Genomic DNA, 19,489 nt, shown 5'->3' on the forward strand with positions numbered 1-19,489 from the left:
AATGACTTCAAAGCAGAGGAGTGTAAATTAGGAAATTCTCAAACAGGGCTTAATCTGCTGCAACATGTAGCGTCATGAGAGTGGTCTATAGCACGGCAGGCTGAAGACAGGAGTGCCATTTGTTCTCCCCCATAGAAAAACAAGCACAAACCATCTGCGAAAATGAAAATAGTTTGGCAAAGACAAAGCTTATAGGTCCCTCTGTTCTCTCCTGTGCTGGTTCGTTCCATGCAGGCGAACATTCAAAAATAACTTCCCCACTTGCATCCTTGCATTCATTCTGTCACCTTAGAACTGTACTGCCTCATTTCATGTGTAGACTGGGCCTGTCACTCAGGTACCATAATTATTTTTCTGGCAGGATAGATGCATTGACAACTTCAGCCAATATAAGCTGTAGAGAGCCAACTGGTTACCAAAAGAACTTTCTTCTGAATGGCAGATCTAAGTTAATCTGGGAACTAGGTGGCAGATATCAAGTATTACAGTATAAATGAATATAGCATAGATCCAAGTGTCCTTGCATTTCTAGCTACCCGAACTATTTAAATGTCTTCTGGGTGCAAACCATTAAAAATCAGACTGCATATGTTCCACCACTTTTAATTTCTCGATGCCTTTTCCTTCAATAATTTTTTATGTTGTCCCCACCCCCTCCCCCAGGTGAAACTACAACTCAGGTGGCAGTTCTTCAATATGGAAAAGCAAATACTTTGGAAATTTCATGGAACGTACCCCAAGAAAAAGCGACCCTGTTGTCTCTGGTGAGTTCAATTCACCAAAGAGAGCAAGGTCCCAGCAAACTAGGTAAGTGATGGGCCAGATTTTTGTGAGGGGGGCAGGGACTTTATACAGAGGGCGATTCTGTGAAGGTTTATTGGGCTGACCCCACCTACATTTGCTTTTTGAATTTAAAACATTTCATCCCCTGCTCTCCTATAGCACAAGGTGGCTCACAACGTGGTTTAAACAACAACAACAATTCTAAAAATCACCTGTCGGCAGTCAGAAAATGTAGGACTTCAAAGTCAATGTATTGGTTCCCAGCTATAATGGCTGGATCTAAACTCTGGTGTAGCATTAATATGGCTTAGTTGAGTTCTCTCTCTCTCACACACACTTTTATCTGCACATTTGACAGCAAAGTGACATTCAGCCTCAGCCCCAACTCTCGCTTCGCCCCACTTCCCCCAACAGGAAGCCATTTCCAGTTAGCGTGTCTTTCACGAAGATGGGAATTTGGGATTCTGCGCGACAGTTTAAGGGTTTTCGTGACGGTCCTTGCATTCTTGGCACAGTTGGAGACTATGCTTAAGGTCAGCTGACTTCCTGCCCAAGTCACATGGGGTTTCAGCAGGTGAAAGGATACTCCTGTAGGTCACCTGTGTACAGGTGTCACAAGCAACATTTATTGTCATGGCAAACGACAGTGAATCGCGAGTGGAAAGGGGACCCATAATGAAATTCACAAGCTTCCATTTCCCCCAGTCTTAGCCAAATCATTCCTTATCACCTTTGAAAAACAGTAAGGTAACGAGGTTGGCCCGTTGTAAACGGAAGGCCCCAAGGCAAGCCTTTAAAATGTCAAGCCTCGTTTTGTGGCTTTCCTTAAACGGTCATAAAATGAATTGTGCAAGACCCAAACAGACTCCTGTGCACATCTGCTTGTGGTGGTGGCAGTTTGTTGGTTTGGCTTCCTGGCCGCAGCTCCTTGTGCCACATTTATTCCCACTCTGGAGAATCCCACAGTCTTCAGAAGCAGCAGGGTGTGTGTGTGGAGAGAACTTGCTACAAAAGGGGGGGGATCAGTCAAGCCCTGGTGCGTGTGTGCAACACCATGGATGGCCTTGGATCCCACCCATAATGTTTTTGGACTGGAAAATATAGTCTGTCTGGCAGCAGCCGAGCATCAGGGCCCCGTAGGAGCAGGGGAGTATCCAGATTTTAGGATCCTTGGCCTACTTTGTACTGTAGAGTTTATTGCTGCCGAAAAGTGAGAAATGAAACCTGACTTCCATAGTTCGCTGGAGGATTGGCCATGATTGCTTTCTCAGCCTGGAGAAATAATAATAATAATAATAAAAACCAAACAGATGGTCAAGAATTTTCTGTCAGGGTTTTTTTGTGTGTGTGTGAAAGAGAGGAATGGTTTCGTTCATTTAGGTAAGTTGCAGAAATGCACACATAGCAGTCTGTGGTGGTCAGCTGGATTGCAACGTGAGGTTGCCTTATGCAGGGCTGGGTCAATGGGACTGTCTAGCCTGGCACTGCCTGCTCTGGCTAGTGGTGATTTTGCAGAATTTTAGGTTGAGGTTGCTGCCTGGGCTTTGGGGCTGAAGATGCAAATTGGCAATCACCAAGGGCTGGCAAAGATGTAAAACTAGGGTTATGAGACTGGAAATGACATGCAGAATTCCCCCAGCCCCTTGCTTTCATGTGGACTCCATCCCTTTTTACGCCTTCAGCATTATGTCTGATTGGCATTAAGCTTGGTCCTTATTTTTATCTGTAAAAAGGTAAAGGGGCCCCTGACCATTAGGTCCAGTCGTGTCCGACTCTGGTGTTGCAGCGCTCATCTCGTGTTATTGGCCGAGGGAGCCAGCGTTTGTCCGCAGACAGCTTCCGGGCCATGTGGCCAGCATGACAAAGCTGCTTCTGGCGAACCAGAGCAGCGCACGGAAACGCCGTTTACCTTCCCGCCGGAGTGGTCCCTATTTATCTACTTGCACTTTGATGTGCTTTCGAACTGCTAGGTGGGCAGGAGCTGGGACCGAGCAACGGTGGAGTCTCCTTCTTTGGAGGTCTTTAAGCAGAGGCTTGACAGGCATATGTCAAGAATGCTTTGATGGTGTTTCCTGCTCGGCAGGGGGTTGGACTGGATGGCCCTTGTGGTCTCTTCCAACTCTACGATTCTATGATTCTAACGGGAGCTCACCCCGTTGCAGGGATTCGAACTGCCAACCTTCTGATCGGCAGGTTCTAGGCTCTGTGGTTTAACCCACAGCGCCACCTGGGTCCCTATTTTTCCCCCTGTAAGATGCCTAAATACATATATTATAATAATAATTAATACTTCTACAGCGCCACTCTGAAACTGGCTCCTAGAAGTCAATTTTGGAGAATATTATCCCTGTATTTGATGAATAAGAAAACTCTCAGATGGCCTTTTCTGCTAGCAATAAAGGTAGCCTATTTGTTACTTCGCCATCCTCAGCAGGGTAGCTTCATTTAGACATTGCAATATATATAATTTGCTGTATTGTCAGATTATTATTATTTTGTTAAAATGTGACAGTTACGTTAAATATGATGAATCACATTTAGGGCACTTCTGGTCACATCTACAACCATACATTTAAAGCGGATGGCTTCTCCCAAAGCATCTTGGAAACTGTAGCTTACTCTTTACAGCGTTGCACCTCCCAGCACCCTTAACAAGCTACAGTTCCTAGGATTCTTTGGGGGAAGCAATGTGCTTTAGATCTATGGTGTGGATGTGACCTCAGTCTGCATCCATACTTCCAACTTCTCTCCAGGACACGGTTCAAATCATTTTGACGCCTGAGGCAGAAAAATCAAAATTGTTATTTGGAGGGATGATATAATTAAAAAAGGATGCCATTCACAGTGGGATCAGGTGTTAAACAGGGTTGCGTTATCGCCCCAACTCTATTTACTATTTTCATTGTCCTACACATTGTCAAAGGGAAACTCCCCACCGGGGTAGAAATTGTGTATTGAAAGATGGAAAGCTCTTTAATCTGAGTAGACTGAAAACAAAGAGTAAGGTTACCATAACTTCCATCATAAAGCTTCAGTATGCTGATGACAGTGTAGTGTGTGCACACTTGGAGGATGACCTCCAAACCAACCTAAATATATTCACAAAAGCTTATGAAAATCTTGACCTGTCACTCAACACCCCAGAAACCAAAGTGCTGCACCAACAAGCACAAAACAACCGCTCTGCAGCACCACAAATCCAACTCAGTAGTGTAACATTGGAAAGTAAAGTGTTGATCACTTCCTCCACTGCCGCTGGGCAGTTAATCTTTCCACAAGAGCCAACATTGATGCCGAAATTCAGCATCACCTGAAATTCAGCATCACCTGAGCTCTGCGAGTGCAGCTTTCTCCCGATTGAAGCACAAAGTGTTTGAGGACCAGGATATTCGCAGGGAAACCAAAATACTTGCTTGCAAAGCTATTGTACTACCAACCTTACTGTATGCTTGTGAAACACGGACCATTTATAAACGCCATCTCCAACTCCTCAAAAGATTCCATCAACGGGGTCTCCGAAATTTTTTACATATCGCTTGGGAAGACAGGCAAATTAATGCCAGTGTACTGGAAGAAGCAAAGATCCCCAGTGTCGAAGTGATAATTCTTCAACCCTGTTTCTCCTATTTTAAGACGTAGTCATAAAATAAGCCATAGCAGGATTTTTAAGCATTCAAGGAATATAAGCCATACCCCGAAAATAAGACAGAGTGATAGGCGCAGCAGCAATGCTGGCTGCGGCAGGAGGAGGGGAAAAAATAAGACATCCCCTGAAAATAAGCCATAATGTGTTTTTTTGAGGAAAAATAAATATAAGACGGTGTCTTATTTTCGGAGAAACACGGAACATCAACTTTGTTGGACTGGTCATGTCATGTGGATGACTTATTATCATCTGCCCAAGAAACTATTCTATTCTGAACCTAAAAATGGAAAGTGTAATGCTGGTGGTCAATAAAAGAGGTTCAAAGACTGTCTCAAGGCAAATCTCAAAAAAGTAATAAGAACACCGACAACTGGGAAACACTGGCCTGCAAGTGCTCCAACTGGAGAACAGCCTTTACCAAAGGTATGAACTTTGAAGGTGCTCGAACTCAGGACAAAAAGGAGAAAAGTGCTAAGAGGAAAGCACGCTTAGCAAAGCCACACTGTGATCAGCTACCACCTGGGAACCTCTGTCCCCACTGTGGAAGGACATGTGGATCCAGAATTGGCCTCCACAGTCACAGACTCACTGTTAAGACTGTGTTCACAATCTTACTCAGCTATGAGTGATTGCCAAAGAAAACCTACTATGTTGGGCATGTCCAACAGGTTAGTGTTTTAGTTCGGTGCAGTTGTATCGTATATCACAGGTCTTAGCCTTCCTGTCAGGTGTCTGCTTTTGTCATATTTAAGTAATAGTAAGTTGCTTCTTTTGACTTCTTCCCCAGGAAGCATTCCATAAGTGTGGGGGAAGAAAGGCCTTTGGGGATTCATGCTTCCGTGGTCAAAGCCATTGAGGAGGTGTTATTAGAACCGTGGAGACCTTTTTAATATGGTGATTCATGAGGTCCAGGCAGGAACTTCTGCTTTGTTGAATTCCCCTGCCTCCTGTAATCATACAACATCCTAAAATGATTTAACATTTTATTCCTTGGCTTTTTTTGGGTTACGGACGAAGAAAATAACTACTAATGGATATTCTATCATGTTTCAGGTTCTACTTCTCTACCATTTGAGTAGATTTTGATTTTTCTCTACATTGCATTCCTCTTTCCAATCATTATGTTTTTATTTCCTGTACATTTTTTTAAAAAAAACATTAGCTTTGCGCAGTTTCTCTCGCATTCCCATTGCGCTCCAATATAATGCCCGAGGGATTGTTTGGTCTCTTGTTCTGCCCCCTCCCATTCTCTAAATCATGAATGGAATTGTTGAATAATAGATACTCATATGCCTAAAAACATCCCATTAAGAACTTCTAGCTTGACTAACTGTAAAGTTTATTGTTGTTGTGGAAAGTTCATTGATGTGGCAGGTGCAAAAGACCTCCTGTATAATTTTAATAGTTCTTCTTTGTGGGTCTTTAACTAATCTACATATGGGTTCCATGCCTGCACAGAGCAAAGTAAGTCTGAAGTCTTCTACAGCTAGGAGATTTTGGTGGTCAAGCCCACCTACAGCCCTAACAGCTCACACCTAAGGGAAGTGGCTCTCGCCTTTCTGCTGTGTTCCTTCAGTTGTTGCATCTTTAAGAGCCAGTGCTTTGCTCTGTTTCTGAATAAAGCACATGCCTAGCTTTTATTATCTTTTCCTCCACTCTTGATTTCTCCTTTCCATTAAATGGAAGCTGCTGTTCTTTGAAGGAGCTTCACGTACCCCCTTTCAGCCTCCAGTTGGAAGGCTGAAAGGAGCAGAGTGGGGCATACTGCAAAAAATAAATGCCAGACAGGGAGGTAAACCCTGCAATCCTGCTTGATCTGCGTGTGCAAGAGAGCTCACTGCAGGGAATTCTCTCACGCACCTGAGCTTTGACCAAAATGGCAATGTGGTGCAAAAAGGAAAGTTTAAAGCAGTTTGCATTGAAACAGCTTCTGAAATGACTTCCTTTAGCAGTGCCTTGCTGCCTGCTTTGAAGTCAAGACTTCTAATCGCCAAATTCCCAGATTGTATCTTTGCCCCATGAGGTCGATCTGACCTGTGGAAGCAAAAAAAGGTTACCCACTCCAGTTAAGCCATGGGTAGGGATCGGGGGCAGGATCCAGCCGAATCGCCTTTTAAATCCGGCCTGTGGATGGTGCAGGAATCAGTGTGTTTTTACCTAGGTAGGATGTGTGCTTTTATTTAAAATGCATCTCTGGGTTATTTGTGGGGTATAAGAATTCGTTCACCCCCCCCCCAAATATAGTCTGGCCCCACACAAGGTCTGAGGGACAGTGGACCGGCCCCCTGCTGAAAAAGTTTGCTGACCCCTGTTAGCCAACCCCAACCCATCTTAGAAATTCTTCCTCTTGTCAGTCTGAAGCAGAAATTGCCCCTTTGTAATGAGGCATTAGTGTTGAGTACAGTATTTTCCCCTTCCCTCCCACCCAGGGGCGCCTTAGCCATAGAGGCTACTGGTGCAAGGCGCCACAGCGCCAAGTTCTGGAAGGCGCTTTGGAGGGCGCCTCCGCCATGCCGCCCCATGCCTGGAGCCTCCTCCCTGCTGGAGGAGCTGCCCTCAAGCCCTGCCGGCAGTGCCGCCCTCGCCTGCCTCTTCTCGGGCTGAGGACGCCGTTGTGGGGAAGCTGTCCGCGAGCCTCCCATTGGCACGGCAGCCAGGGCTCCCTGGACAGCAGCGCCGTGCAGCCGCTTTGGTCGAGCAGGCGGAGGCGGACCATAGCTGGCAGCGTCCCCACCCCTCAGGTTGCCTCCTCTGGCGGCCCACCGTGCCTGGCACTGCCCGGCAGAGCACAAGTCTGCCGTTGCCGGTCCTGCTCACACCGGGCGAGAAGCAGAAGGCACGGTGTGGCGGTGTTGGGGGTGAGCAGTGCCTCGGAGGTGTGTGAGGCGCAGTTGCTCAAACAAAGCGCGTGGCAGCGTGTGGCTCTGGCTTTCTGGCTGGGAAAGGGGGCGGGCGGGCGGATCTCTGAACCAGGGTGCTGGATAGGCTTAAGATGGCCCTGCTCCCACCCACCCCTTTTTTGCAAGGAGCAATTTTGGCAATTTTTACCTTGATTTCTAGTTTATGATAAGATTTTTGACACACACACACACACACACACACACACACACACACCTCCAGGTGTTCACTGCAAAATCAGCTACTTATTGTTTTGCAGTGTTTTCAGTATGCAGATGCCAGTGTAATTAACATAGGTCAAGGGGAAGATGAAATGGACTGAAAATTGTTGCAAGCTATGTACTGTATGCTCAAATTCTGGAATTAATTTTAGAAGTTCGTCTAGTTAAACCAGAACTCAGCATGAATTCAACACCGCACAGACCCAAGTAGAGAAATGATAAAGGAATTGAAACAAGTAAATCTTCTCATCCCCTCTCATAGCGGGGAAATCTGCAACTCATAGACTTCTGTTGCAATTCTCTCCCACTGTATGTCCCTGGCATGGGGATTTTAAATTATTATTGGTTAGTACAAATGTCTGCTAGTCTAACCTACACAGTGAGTGGCATGGCAAAACTGTTTCTGGACTTTGCCACCCACGCACTGATTTATTTTTGCAGTTCATATATCATTTAACATAAACATCTCTAAGTAGTTTATAAGAATAGTGCGATTGTAAAATCAATCATAAAAATCTAAGAGAGACATAATCACAACTCTGGGCAGTGTAATATGAAAAAAATATTTCAACGATCGTGGAAAGACCAAATAAACAAAAGTTTTCTATACGGCACTTTGAAACATGCCACAGTTTGTGCCTCCCAAGGGACATGGGAAAGGGCATTTCACTTTGAAGGTGGATAGATTACGTATTTGAATACTCTCCCATGTGAAAAAAACCAACACATTGAGAAATAGCACGTTAGGAAGAAGGGTGGCAAGCATTGAACCCTTCCCTCTAGACCAGGCATCCCCAAACTGCGGCCCTCCAGATGTTTTGGCCTACAACTCCCATGATCCCTAGCTAAGAGGACCAGTGGTTGGGGAATATGGGAATTGTAGTCCAAAACATCTGGAGGGCTGAAGTTTGAGGATGCCTGCTCTAGACCATGGGTAGGCAAACTAAGGCCCGGGGGCCAGATCCAGCACAATCGCCTTCTAAATCCGGCCTGCAGAAGATCCGAGAATCAGTGTGTTTTTACATGAGTAGAATGTGTCCTTTTATTTAAAATGCATCTCTGGGTTATTTGTGGGGCATAGGAATTTGTTCATCCCCCCCTTCAAAATATAGTCCCCCCCCCCCCAAAAAGGTTTGAGGGACAGTGGACCGGCCCCCTGCTGAAAAAGTTTGCTGACCCCTGCTCTAGACATATATATATGTGGAATAATTAAGTCGTATGATGTCCCCACTTGTCATCTGGAGTACATAGGGCAGCTCAGAAGCAAGGCTAGTATATGGTGGTCAAAGTTTTGGCAAGCATGCCACAAATCAAGTTTAGATTCTCGGCTGATGCTACTTTGCTGTACAGCTACTGTTTTCGATGTGGCTTTGGGCAAATGTAACTGAACCATTGCATGCCTCCGCATGTTCCTGTCCATACATTAAGTTCTTCATCAGAGGTCCATCTCGGGGTTCCCCTGCCATCTGGGGCCCAGAGAGTCCTTACCGTGCAAAGTATCTCCAACACAGTTGTTGTTACTGTAAGGCATCAGAAGATATCTTTGGAGGGTGGGACATAAATTCCCGATAGTGGTGATTAATATGCTATAGAATGTTTTGGCCAAGTAAACACTTCAGAAGAAACACAATGAGTACAGCATAGCCAAGTCCGCAAGTCTCCTGTTCCTATCCATTAATGCCACAAACATTTCAACCTTTGCCACTCCTAGCAGCAACATGCAGATTAGTCACCCAGATTGGCAGATCATTGCCCACTCAGGTAATTTGCTGTTCTGCTGCTTGTGTGGGTGTTTTCCTAGTAGCAGTGAAAACACTCCTTAGGCCATGTCAGGAATTTGTTAAATATATCTTTTGGCATTCGAGTGACTAAGAGTTTGAGATGGTTGTAGCATGCTGTCCTAATTAATGAGTGAATGGGTATGTTTGTGCTTTTTTCTTTCCACTGGGTGTCGCTGTAGCACCATTAAAAATATTTAAACAGGGCATTAAAATATGCTGTGTTTGAATATTTCTCCTAGCCTTTAGCCTAAATAACTCAATGAAGTTTCTTAACTAGAAAAATAATATTTCCGAAATTGCTTTGAAAATGGTAATTTTGTATCATCGCCCTGATGAGTTAGTACTTTTGTGAACTTTTAATTTTATTTAAAATGTCATATAGTTTATCTTTTAAAAAATATTTTAAATAATCTTCATTAATTTTTCCACCTAGTTTAAAAACAATAAAACAAAGTAAGTGATAAATGTGAAACACATTTTGATGGACAGCAGACATAAATAATATAGATCAGTGCTCCCCAACCTTTTTATCGCCGCGGACCAGTCAGCGTTTGATAATTATTATTTTTTAAAAAAATACTTTTAATTAAATTTTCCAATTAAAACACAATTCAATTATTTCAATTATATCCAATTATACACATACATATCAATTAAGCCAAATATTATGCCAAATCATAAAAAAAATTTAGGCTTCCCATGCTTCAATGTCTGGGATTCTAGATAATTGTTCGCACTGCCATCCTAATCCTGATATCAAAATCTTGCTGTAATCCACAATAGTCCCGATTTTTTCCAACAGTCCCTCTAGATGTTTTCATCTCTCTTTGTCTTTTGTTGCAGCTTCTGAGATAGGCATCAAACAAGATTTAACACATATCCATTTTTCCTGTGTGGGTTTTTTTATCCAGTCCAACCTCCCCATAAATCTCTCTTGATCTGGAGTGCCTTTCTTTCATCAACAGTCCGACACAAGCCAGCGCCATCTTGAACACCTTGATAATTTTACTGTGGCCCGCTGAGTGGGGTGTGTGGATTGTTTCACGGCCCGCTGAGTGGGGGACGTTGATTGTTTATATTTTATTTAAATTGTTTTGATTTAATAATTTTAAGTTAATTGTATTTAATGTTCCTTGGGCGGCCTGGTACCGGTCCGTGGCCTGGGGGTTGAGAACCACTGATATAGATGACTGGTGTGTCTTGCACTTCACAGAAGTAATACAAACATAAGAAATTAGCTAAAAAGAAGGGAGGAAAGAGGAAAGGGAAGCATAAAAATATCAATAGAATTCCACACAAAAAACTGCACCATTTTCACATATTCCATAATAATAGGGGTTTTTTAATTTCCTCATTTCTACCATGTTGTTGTTGCTGTTGTTTAGTCGTTTAGTTGTGTCCGACTCTTCGTGATCCCATTTCTACCATAAAATATTGATAATAGCACCAGCTGAGGTGTAGCTTAAACAGGCTATCTAAGAATATACCTTATTTCAATAAAAAAATATTGGATCATAACATCCATGCCAGAAGGCACTCCCACCACAAATAAAAATACATTCCTCTATTTCCACATCCTTTCCAACAACTGGAAGATTGACTGGAGGTGATGAGAAAGAGTTGAATGGGTATATAAATGCCATCTGTAATTTATTTTTACTGCAAAGTTCCATTGTTCTGGCCTTATACCGAATTAAAAATATTTTCCCCCAGAACCTTTTTCGTATATCCTCTACAATGTTCTCTTGCAGGTTTGTTTTTCATGTAAGCGCCAAGCTACTTGCATATACATTGTTTAAGTACTTTATTACACAGTTTACATACAAATGCTTAGAATTTGTACTATTGTACAATAAATCTACTATTGTACTATAAATCTACCATTGCAGATCTATAGATATAGGAATATTGCGCACAAAACATAAAGAGTAACAAGTGTAAATATAGAAACAAGGTATGGTCTGGTTTGCATGAGAATGAGCAAGTCCGGAGGTTCCCATTTTTATGTTGTGAGCTGCCCTGTCATCTTCAGATGACGGGTGAAATACAAATTTAATAAATAATAATAGCAAGAATACTCAGAAGGGAAATCAAGGCCGCTTCGCACTTCTGGAGTGCTAGCCAGAACTGAGCCACAATGTGACTTAGTGATATGTGTGAACCAAAGTTTGTGTTTTCTCTCCCCGCCCCCCCCCCCGGTGCCAGCAAGGGGGGGGGATGAATGAATTCCCATGTCCCACTAATAACCCAGAGATGCATTTTAAATAAAAGGACACATTCTACTCATGTAAAAACACGCTGATTCCCGGACCATCTGTGGGTCGGATTGAGAAGGCGATTGGGCCGGATCCAGCCCCTGGGTCTTAGTTTGCCTACCCATGCTCTAAATCAGGCATCCCCAAACTGCGGCCCTCCAGATGTTTTGGCCTACAACTCCCTTGATCCCTAGCTAGCAGGACCAGTGGTCGGGGAAGATGGGAATTGTAGTCCAAAACATCTGGAGGGCCGAAGTTTGGGGATGCCTGCTCTAAATCATTCTTCACTGACCTGGTACCTTCCAGATGCATTGAACTACAAATCCCATCAGCCCTTGAGCCAGGACATGAAGGTTGTAGCCCAACAATACGTGAAGGCCCATTTACTAAGCCCTCTTGAAAAATAGTCTACTGTGTATGGACCACTTTTTCTTTTCATTTTCAGGAGAAGTGATTGACTTCACAGTTCAGCATGCCGTTTCGGAAGCCAACGGGGGAAGGCCCAATGCTTCCAAAATAGCTGTGATCATTGTATCTTCCCCATCAGAAGATTCTGTGGAGGCTGCTGTATATTCTGCAAGAGTCAATAGTAACTATTCTGCCACTGCTTTTATTTTTATAGTACGAGGGTACTGTGGAAAGTAGCTCCAATTTTTAAAATGAGCCCTGGGAATTGTTGTTGTTAGTGGAACCATATATCTGTGGGTATGTTGAGGCAGGAAAATGATTAAGAGTTCATTTTTCCTCTACATTGTCTCTATTGCAAAGTACCCCTTTCTGAGACCAGAGGCTTTGCCACCATGAAAACATGCAAGTAAATCCCACTCCCTCAATGTCACAGAGCACACTGGTCTCACTCCCAAGCCCAACCTTCCCCTCCCTGGCTCTCTCCAGATGTTTTACATTCAGACCCTCCAAGTGTCCCTATTTTGCAGGGACAGTCCTGAATTTAGAGAAGCTGTCCCGGTTTCTTGCTTTACCTTAGGACGTCCTATTTTCATTGGAGAAATGTTGGAGGGCATGGAGTTGCGTGTGAAGACCCCCAAAACTACCCCCAAAATAAAGGCACACTAGACACAGATGGCAACATTCCTACTAGGCCCCTGCTCCAAAACAGACGACCCCTAGACGGGCACAGCAAGGTCAAAGAATAGCCCTACATATAGGGTGGGAGGGCGGGTGATCCGATGCAGGTCGCAGGAAAGAGAAAGCTCCCAGCAATGTGCAACAGCTGAAATAGCCCCTCAGTAGCCAATAGATGACCCAACAGGCCAAATTTCTACCTCAGCAACCAAGGGGGCAACCAATGGGAAGTTGTGGCTTTCCAAATGGTCCCGCCCAACAACAGGGAGGCAGTTTATGGGGATCTCACCGAAACACATGCCCTCCATGCTGGAAGACAAGATTTATCTGACCCCCGTGCCATCTGAAGGCTGCCCTGTATAGGGAAGTTTTTAAATGTTTAATGTTTCATTATACAGTGATGCCTTGAAAGACGAATTTAATTCGTTCCGCGAGTCAATTCGTTTTGCGGAAAATTCGTCTTGCGAATCGCGGTTTCCCATAGGAATGCATTGAAATTTCTTTTTTTTTTTGCCCATAGGAACACATTAATTAAATTTAATCGACTTCCTATGGGAAACCACGATTCGCAAGATGAATTTTTCGCAAAATGAATTCGTCTTGCGAGTCACCATCAGATCGCAAGACGCATTCGTCTTGCGAAAAATTCGTCTTGCAGGGCATTCGTCTTGTGAGGTGCCACTGTATATGTTTATATATATTGCAAGCCATTCAGAGTGGCTGAGGCAACCCAGTCAGATGAGTGGGGAATAATAAATGAATGAATGAATGAATAAATAAGTTAAAGAACTTCCAGTCCACCAATTTCTGAGGGTGTATTTCAATATGCCAAACTTTTCCGTAGGGGTAGCACTGCTTCCCATTGGAGTCGGAGGCAGGTATGAGAAGGCACAACTGAGCACGTTAGCTGGGCCATCTGCCTCTGACAGGATAATGGAGCTGCAACAGTTTGATGACCTTCCAACTCTGCTGGCATCAGGTGGTACATTTTTCAGGAAACTTTGCACAGGTGAGCTTCAGAAAAACAATGGAAAGAAAACAACATCATCACAACAAGATATCTAAGGTGAAATCTTTGCTTCTTTAATTGCTTCCATTATTCTCAGAAACTGCCGCTCTTTTTTCATAACCTAGAGCAGGGGTCCCCAAACTACGGCCCCCGGGCCGGATGCGGCCCAATCGGCCTCCCAATCCGGCCCGCGACGACCCCCGCCGCCCGCTGCCGCCGCCCGCTCTTACGGCGCGCGGCGCGGCGACGATCTAAAAAATCACCAAAAAATCGCCAAAAATCCTTTGTGCGCATGCGTATGGGCCTCTCCCGACCCAGAAGAGGTCATTTCCTATACACTTCCGGGTCGGGGGAGGCCCATACGCATGCGCACAAGCGATTTTCGCGATTTTCCCCCCGCACGGGCGCGTGTGCGCATGCGCACGGGCGCACACTCCCCCGCCCTCCGGCCCGCTGCGCGCGCACTCTCCTGCCCTCCGGCCCGCCGCGCAGTCGGCGCGGCGGGCACCGGCCCACTGCGCGGTAAGTCTGGGGACCCCTGACCTAGAGGATCCTACCTTATAGAAGTTCTTCAAGTATGCCACTTCATCATATAGTGAGAGGTGAAGAACAAAACTTGTTAAGAAGAAATTAAGACTATGAGCTACACCAGGGGTCGGCAACGTGCAGCCCATGGGCCAGATGTGGCCCACGAAGACCGTTTTAAGAGCCCACAAGCTGCCCCCGAACCGAGCTGCCTGCTTGGTGAATCTCTCCCGCGCTGCGCTAAACCAGTGCAGCACGGCGCGGGGACTCGCCGAGCTGCGCCAGAAATTGTGTCTGCACCCGCGCATATACCGGAAATCGCGCCTGCGCCAGTTCGGCCCATGGACGATTTCCGTGGGAGTGATCCGGCCCATGGCCAGTAAACCTTGCCGACCCCTGAGCTATGCATTACCAACTACCATCCCCCACTCCCACCCTGGTGATTTATCTGTTTTGTAGCTTAAAACAATTTTTGTCAGAAAGCGAGAAAGTTAGAAAGGTCCCAAGTCCAGTATAGGATCAAGTTAGGTCTTGTTCTGTCTTAGTCTGTGGGCATCTTTTTTAAAATAAACATTTTTATTAAATTTTGCAATTTAAATATCTAATCCATTTTCAAATTATGCAAATTATGCAAATATAAATTAAACAATTAATCCAAATCTTCTGCCAAATTATACAAATTTAATCTGACTTCCCATGCTTCAGACTCAGAAGGCCTAGTCATCTTATAATCACTGCATTTCTATTCAATATATAGTCCAGATCTTATCAAACAATCTATTATCCTTCTATCTTCTTTCAAGTCACTGAGTTATTCCAGCAAGCAAGTTTAACCAAACAGCGTATGATTCTGTGTGAATTTATGCATATGATTCCCTTCTGTAAGTTAGCACTGACTCTTCGCACTCTGGTATATTGCCAAGTCCAGAAATCCAAAAGTCCTTTTCACAGCCGGCGGCCGCCATCTTCAAGCAATCATGTATTTTATTTTATTTTTTACAATACTTTTTATAGAATTTTGTGGATATATCAACATTGAGAACATAATAAAAATATGAGGAGCGAAATTTAAAACCCACGAAGGATGATTCCTCAAGATGCCACAGCAACAATAACATATGTTGTGACACGTGGGTGATGCTGAAGCCTCTATTTTTTGAACCCCCGGTTTAGTAGTCCTCAGCACCCTGCATAAATGAGATATTCTAAATGTGTAATGATTGCTTCTCTTCCAGAGCCTGTCTTAGAGTGCATAGATGAGGATGGGAATGTGAGGGCAGTAAGTAGATGCAGTATATATATTTACATTTACATTATATTTACATTTACATAACCTAAAGGTACTATGTGGATCATAGCTGCCAAGTCTCCCGTTTTCCCCGGGAAATCCCAGTTTTTCCAGCTGTTCCTAGCTGAAAAAACAGATTTTTTTTGTTTTTCCCTGGTTTATTCTGGCGTGGCGGCCATTTTGGAACTGGGCGGAGCATGCTCAGAAGTGACTTTTGATGCTGCTTTGCCCAGTTCCAAAATGGCTGCAGTGCGACTTCTGGCGTGGTGGCCATTTTGGAACTGGGCTAAGCAGCATCAAAAGTCACTTCTGAGCATGCTCCGCCCAGTTCCAAAATGGCGGCAGCGCTACTTCCGGTCTGCTACTTCCCGCCCGGTCCCTTATTTCTCTGACAGCAACTTGGCAGGTATGATGTGGGTGTCCAACTGATCAAATCAGCCTGCAGAGCCACTTGTCTTGGAGAACGTCTCTAGATGGCCTCCGTTTTATGGGACTGGGTGTGCAGAGGAATAAATGCCTTTTAGGTTGATGGTGCTCAACCGTGGAATGAGAGCTGCTTATTATTGGCTAATATATCAGTACTGCCAACATTAAGCAAAACATCAGGGGAGTGGAGCTTGTATAGCCCCATCCCAAACGTGGTGCCACCTAATGTGGCCCTTTCTTACCTGATATTTCTAGTAAATTTTAATCAAGGTGTGTGTTATGTACTGAGCTGAATCCTAGAACAATAGGATTCAGAATCAGCAGTCTGATTGGTCCGCAGGAGCTACCCAATCCAACTCCAGGTGGAAGTGAATCCGCAACCTGATTGGCCTGCAGGAGCAGCCAATCAGGCGGCTGGCAGAAGTGAATCTGCAACCTGATTGGCCAGTAGGAGCAGCCAATCAGGCTGCAGGCAGAAGTCAATCCACAACCTGATTGGCCCACAGGTGTAGCCCTGAAGTAGCCAATCACGCAAGGCCCATTGTGTAAATAATGTATATAAGCAGATGGTTTTGGGAAAAGAGACATTCTTCTCCTGGATGACTATGAGCTGAATAAAGAGCATGAAATTCACTCTCGACTCCGAGTATATTTCAGTGTGGTAAAAGGGACCGTCTACTGTTTCACTCCTGATGTTTTCATGTTGGAAGAAGTAAGAGAAAACATGCTTTACTGGCATGTTTCTCTTTGGGATTTTGTATGACTATGCATGAACTCATATACTCTCATCGTAAAATAGTCCTTGCATAGGACCAAGTACCATTCTCCTCAAGCGCTGTATTCCATCATATTGATTGTTTTGCATTCTGTCATGTCTTTCTTGCAGAGTTAAAGACAACTAAGTCCCATGATCTCAGTGGATCAAACATATATACATTAAGGTTACCAGACATCCCCGTTTCCCAGGGACAGTCCCCAGATTTCCAAATCAGTCCCTTGACAAATTCCATCTATTTAGTAGGAGGTTGAAAAGTGTCCCTGGATTCATTGAAAAAAAATCTGATAACCTTCATATACCTGCTTAATTCCCCTGTTGAAATCAGTGGGAGTTTAAAACACCAACAAAGTGTTTCTCTACATTGTTAATATTTTTGCACACGCACAAAACCTGTTCCTTTCTTTTATTTAATTGCCCAAGGCTATTTTAGCAGCCCGAGGACAGTATCATCTTACTTGTCTAGTTTTAGACTGTAGATCAGTCTGGTGGCTACTTACGAAATGCTCTTCAATTGTTATCATTTAAACATAGAATCCTATTTTGACTTCAGTATGTCGTTTTTGCTCAGCCTGGTGACAAATGGACATTGCTGGATCAATGTCACACTGTGACATGCTTCCCGGGTGGCCGCACAGCTCTGGAGAGCCATGGAATTAATTGTGAGAAGATGCCCAGACCAACATGTCGCAACAGTCTCCCTGCTATTAAAGTAGAGGAAACATGTGGTTGCCGTTGGGTGTGTCCATGTGAGTAGTTGGCTCTGCTGCCTCGGGTGTGATTGGTACTTGACAGAGCGAATGAGGGCAGTTTAAGTAACAGGCAGGAGAGTTTCAGCTTACCTGAACTTAACACATAGAGCGAAGCAACACGTCTTTACAAATGATTAGTTAAAATAGACTCTATACGTCTGTAAGTAGAGGATACGTGTGAAAGCAGGTAGCCTGGAAGAAAGCTGACAGTGGCGCTAGGAAGGCGTGAGTTGGCAGTTCGAAAGCTGCTCACTCTCAGGAGCCAGGCTGCAGACAGCAGATTTCTCTCAACTATGGCCAGCTGGCTCCTCTTACCATCTGCAATTGTGGTACTAGAGCGCAGTAGAGGACTGGCGCAATGGTATAGAGAGCAAGGCACCAGAATCCAACTGCTCAGTTTCCCCTGTTGCTTTGCCTGTCAACAAGAGAAGATTCAGGTAGGTAGCTGTGTAGGTCTGACACAGCCTAAATGAATGAATGAATGAATGAATGAATGAATGAATGAAATAGTCCAGTAGCATCTAAGTTTGTTCTGGGTAAAAGCTTTCATGTGCATGCACACTTCTTCAGATACCTTCAGGTAGGGTATCTGAAGAAGTGTGCATGCACACGAAAGCTTATACAGTAATACTTCCGTGAACATCCGCCTCGTCTAGTGTCCATTCTGGCGAATGTCCGTGGCAAACCCAGAAGTACCAGAACGGGTTACTTCCAGGTTTGCTGCTCGCACACGCGCAGAAGCGCAAACCGCTCCGTGCACATGCGCAGACACGGCACTTTGCCCTCCATCCTTTCCAGCTAGCGGCCAGGGCTCCAGAAAGGATCCCGGTCGCAAAACAAGGTACGACCGTAGCCAGAACAAACTTAGTTGGTCTCCAATGTGCACCTTTTAATTTTTTTAAATTTATTTCAGCAAAGAGAAGGTTTACTTAAAATGATCAGGTCCTCTGATGGTCATTTTTGATTTTTTCCCTGCCACTTTACAGGCACGTGCATGGGAAGCTCCACCAGGCATATTGTCACCTTTGATGGACTGGATTTCAAACTGACAGGCAATTGTTCCTACACGTTGTTTGAAGACAAAGAACATGATATTGACATCGTTCTTCGCAACAGGCCCTGCAGTTCAACCCCAAGATTCAATTGCATGAATGCCGTGGGGATCACATACAAGGGCTTGTCTGTGCTGCTCTTCAGCAACATGACGGTAAGCCATTGTAGTGGGAATAATGTTTGACAGGACTAGATGAGCAGCTTAGCCAGTGAAGAAGAAACGAGCCTGGAGATGGTGTTCAACTAAGGTTTACTCAAGGTAGACCCATTGAAATTAATGGACCTAGTCACATTCCTTAATGTCACTGGGTCTACTTTGAGTAAACTTTAGTTGACTACAACCTTGAGTCTTGCAGCTGGCTAGAAGGTACCTTGGAAGATCTCCACCATGTTGAAATAAAATGGCAGTTGGTCTCCAAACATTTGATGAAGAGCACCGCCCTCTACTTGGGAAGCTTTGTGCCGAAACAATACCTCAAGAGTCAGCTGAACCTAAGCCAAATAAACCCGGCAAAGTCACCCAAAGTGACATTTCAGTCGACCATCTTGATTCAAAATGGCAGCCAGTGTCCCAACAAACACCGCTACCAGAACTCCCTTGCCAAATTTAGCTATGATCTCTCAAGAGCTGGCCTAACCTATGGAGAACAAAGAGATGGGTGGACAGACACTGGAAAGAGATGGAATGTTGGGAACTGGTTTTTACATATACTTTCCAAAATATATACAGTGGTACCTCGACTTACGAAGACGATCTGTTCCACAGCTGTCTTCATAAGTCAAAGTCTTCGGTTGTCGAAGAATGCGCGCACCGCTTTGCGCAGGTGCAGAACACGCGCACGGCAAAAAGACCTCCGGGGTTGTCGACTTCGGAAGTCAAAACCTTCGGAAGTCGAATCATTCGGTTGTCGAGGTACCACTGTAGTATATGTAAAAACCAGTTCCCAACGTTCCATCTCTTTCCAGTGTCACCCAAACCAGAACCTGGGACTGG

General features: G+C 44.5%; 1 protein-coding gene across 1 annotated transcript in view; it reads left to right on the forward strand.

Annotated features, from left to right (window-relative positions):
- The window catches only part of VWF (von Willebrand factor), a 158,022-nt gene that overhangs the window by 80,927 nt on the left and 57,606 nt on the right, over positions 1-19,489 (forward strand). Inside the window, exons 30-35 of the mRNA XM_035138705.3 lie at positions 664-807; positions 12,030-12,173; positions 13,512-13,676; positions 15,437-15,480; positions 17,262-17,439; positions 18,429-18,649. Of these exons, the coding sequence (XP_034994596.2) occupies positions 664-807; positions 12,030-12,173; positions 13,512-13,676; positions 15,437-15,480; positions 17,262-17,439; positions 18,429-18,649 (896 nt within the window). The remainder of the gene's footprint in view (positions 1-663; positions 808-12,029; positions 12,174-13,511; positions 13,677-15,436; positions 15,481-17,261; positions 17,440-18,428; positions 18,650-19,489) is intronic.

Source organism: Zootoca vivipara, chromosome 5, assembly GCF_965207765.1.
Source record: "Zootoca vivipara chromosome 5, rZooViv2.hap1.1, whole genome shotgun sequence".
NCBI lineage: Eukaryota > Metazoa > Chordata > Lepidosauria > Squamata > Lacertidae > Zootoca > Zootoca vivipara.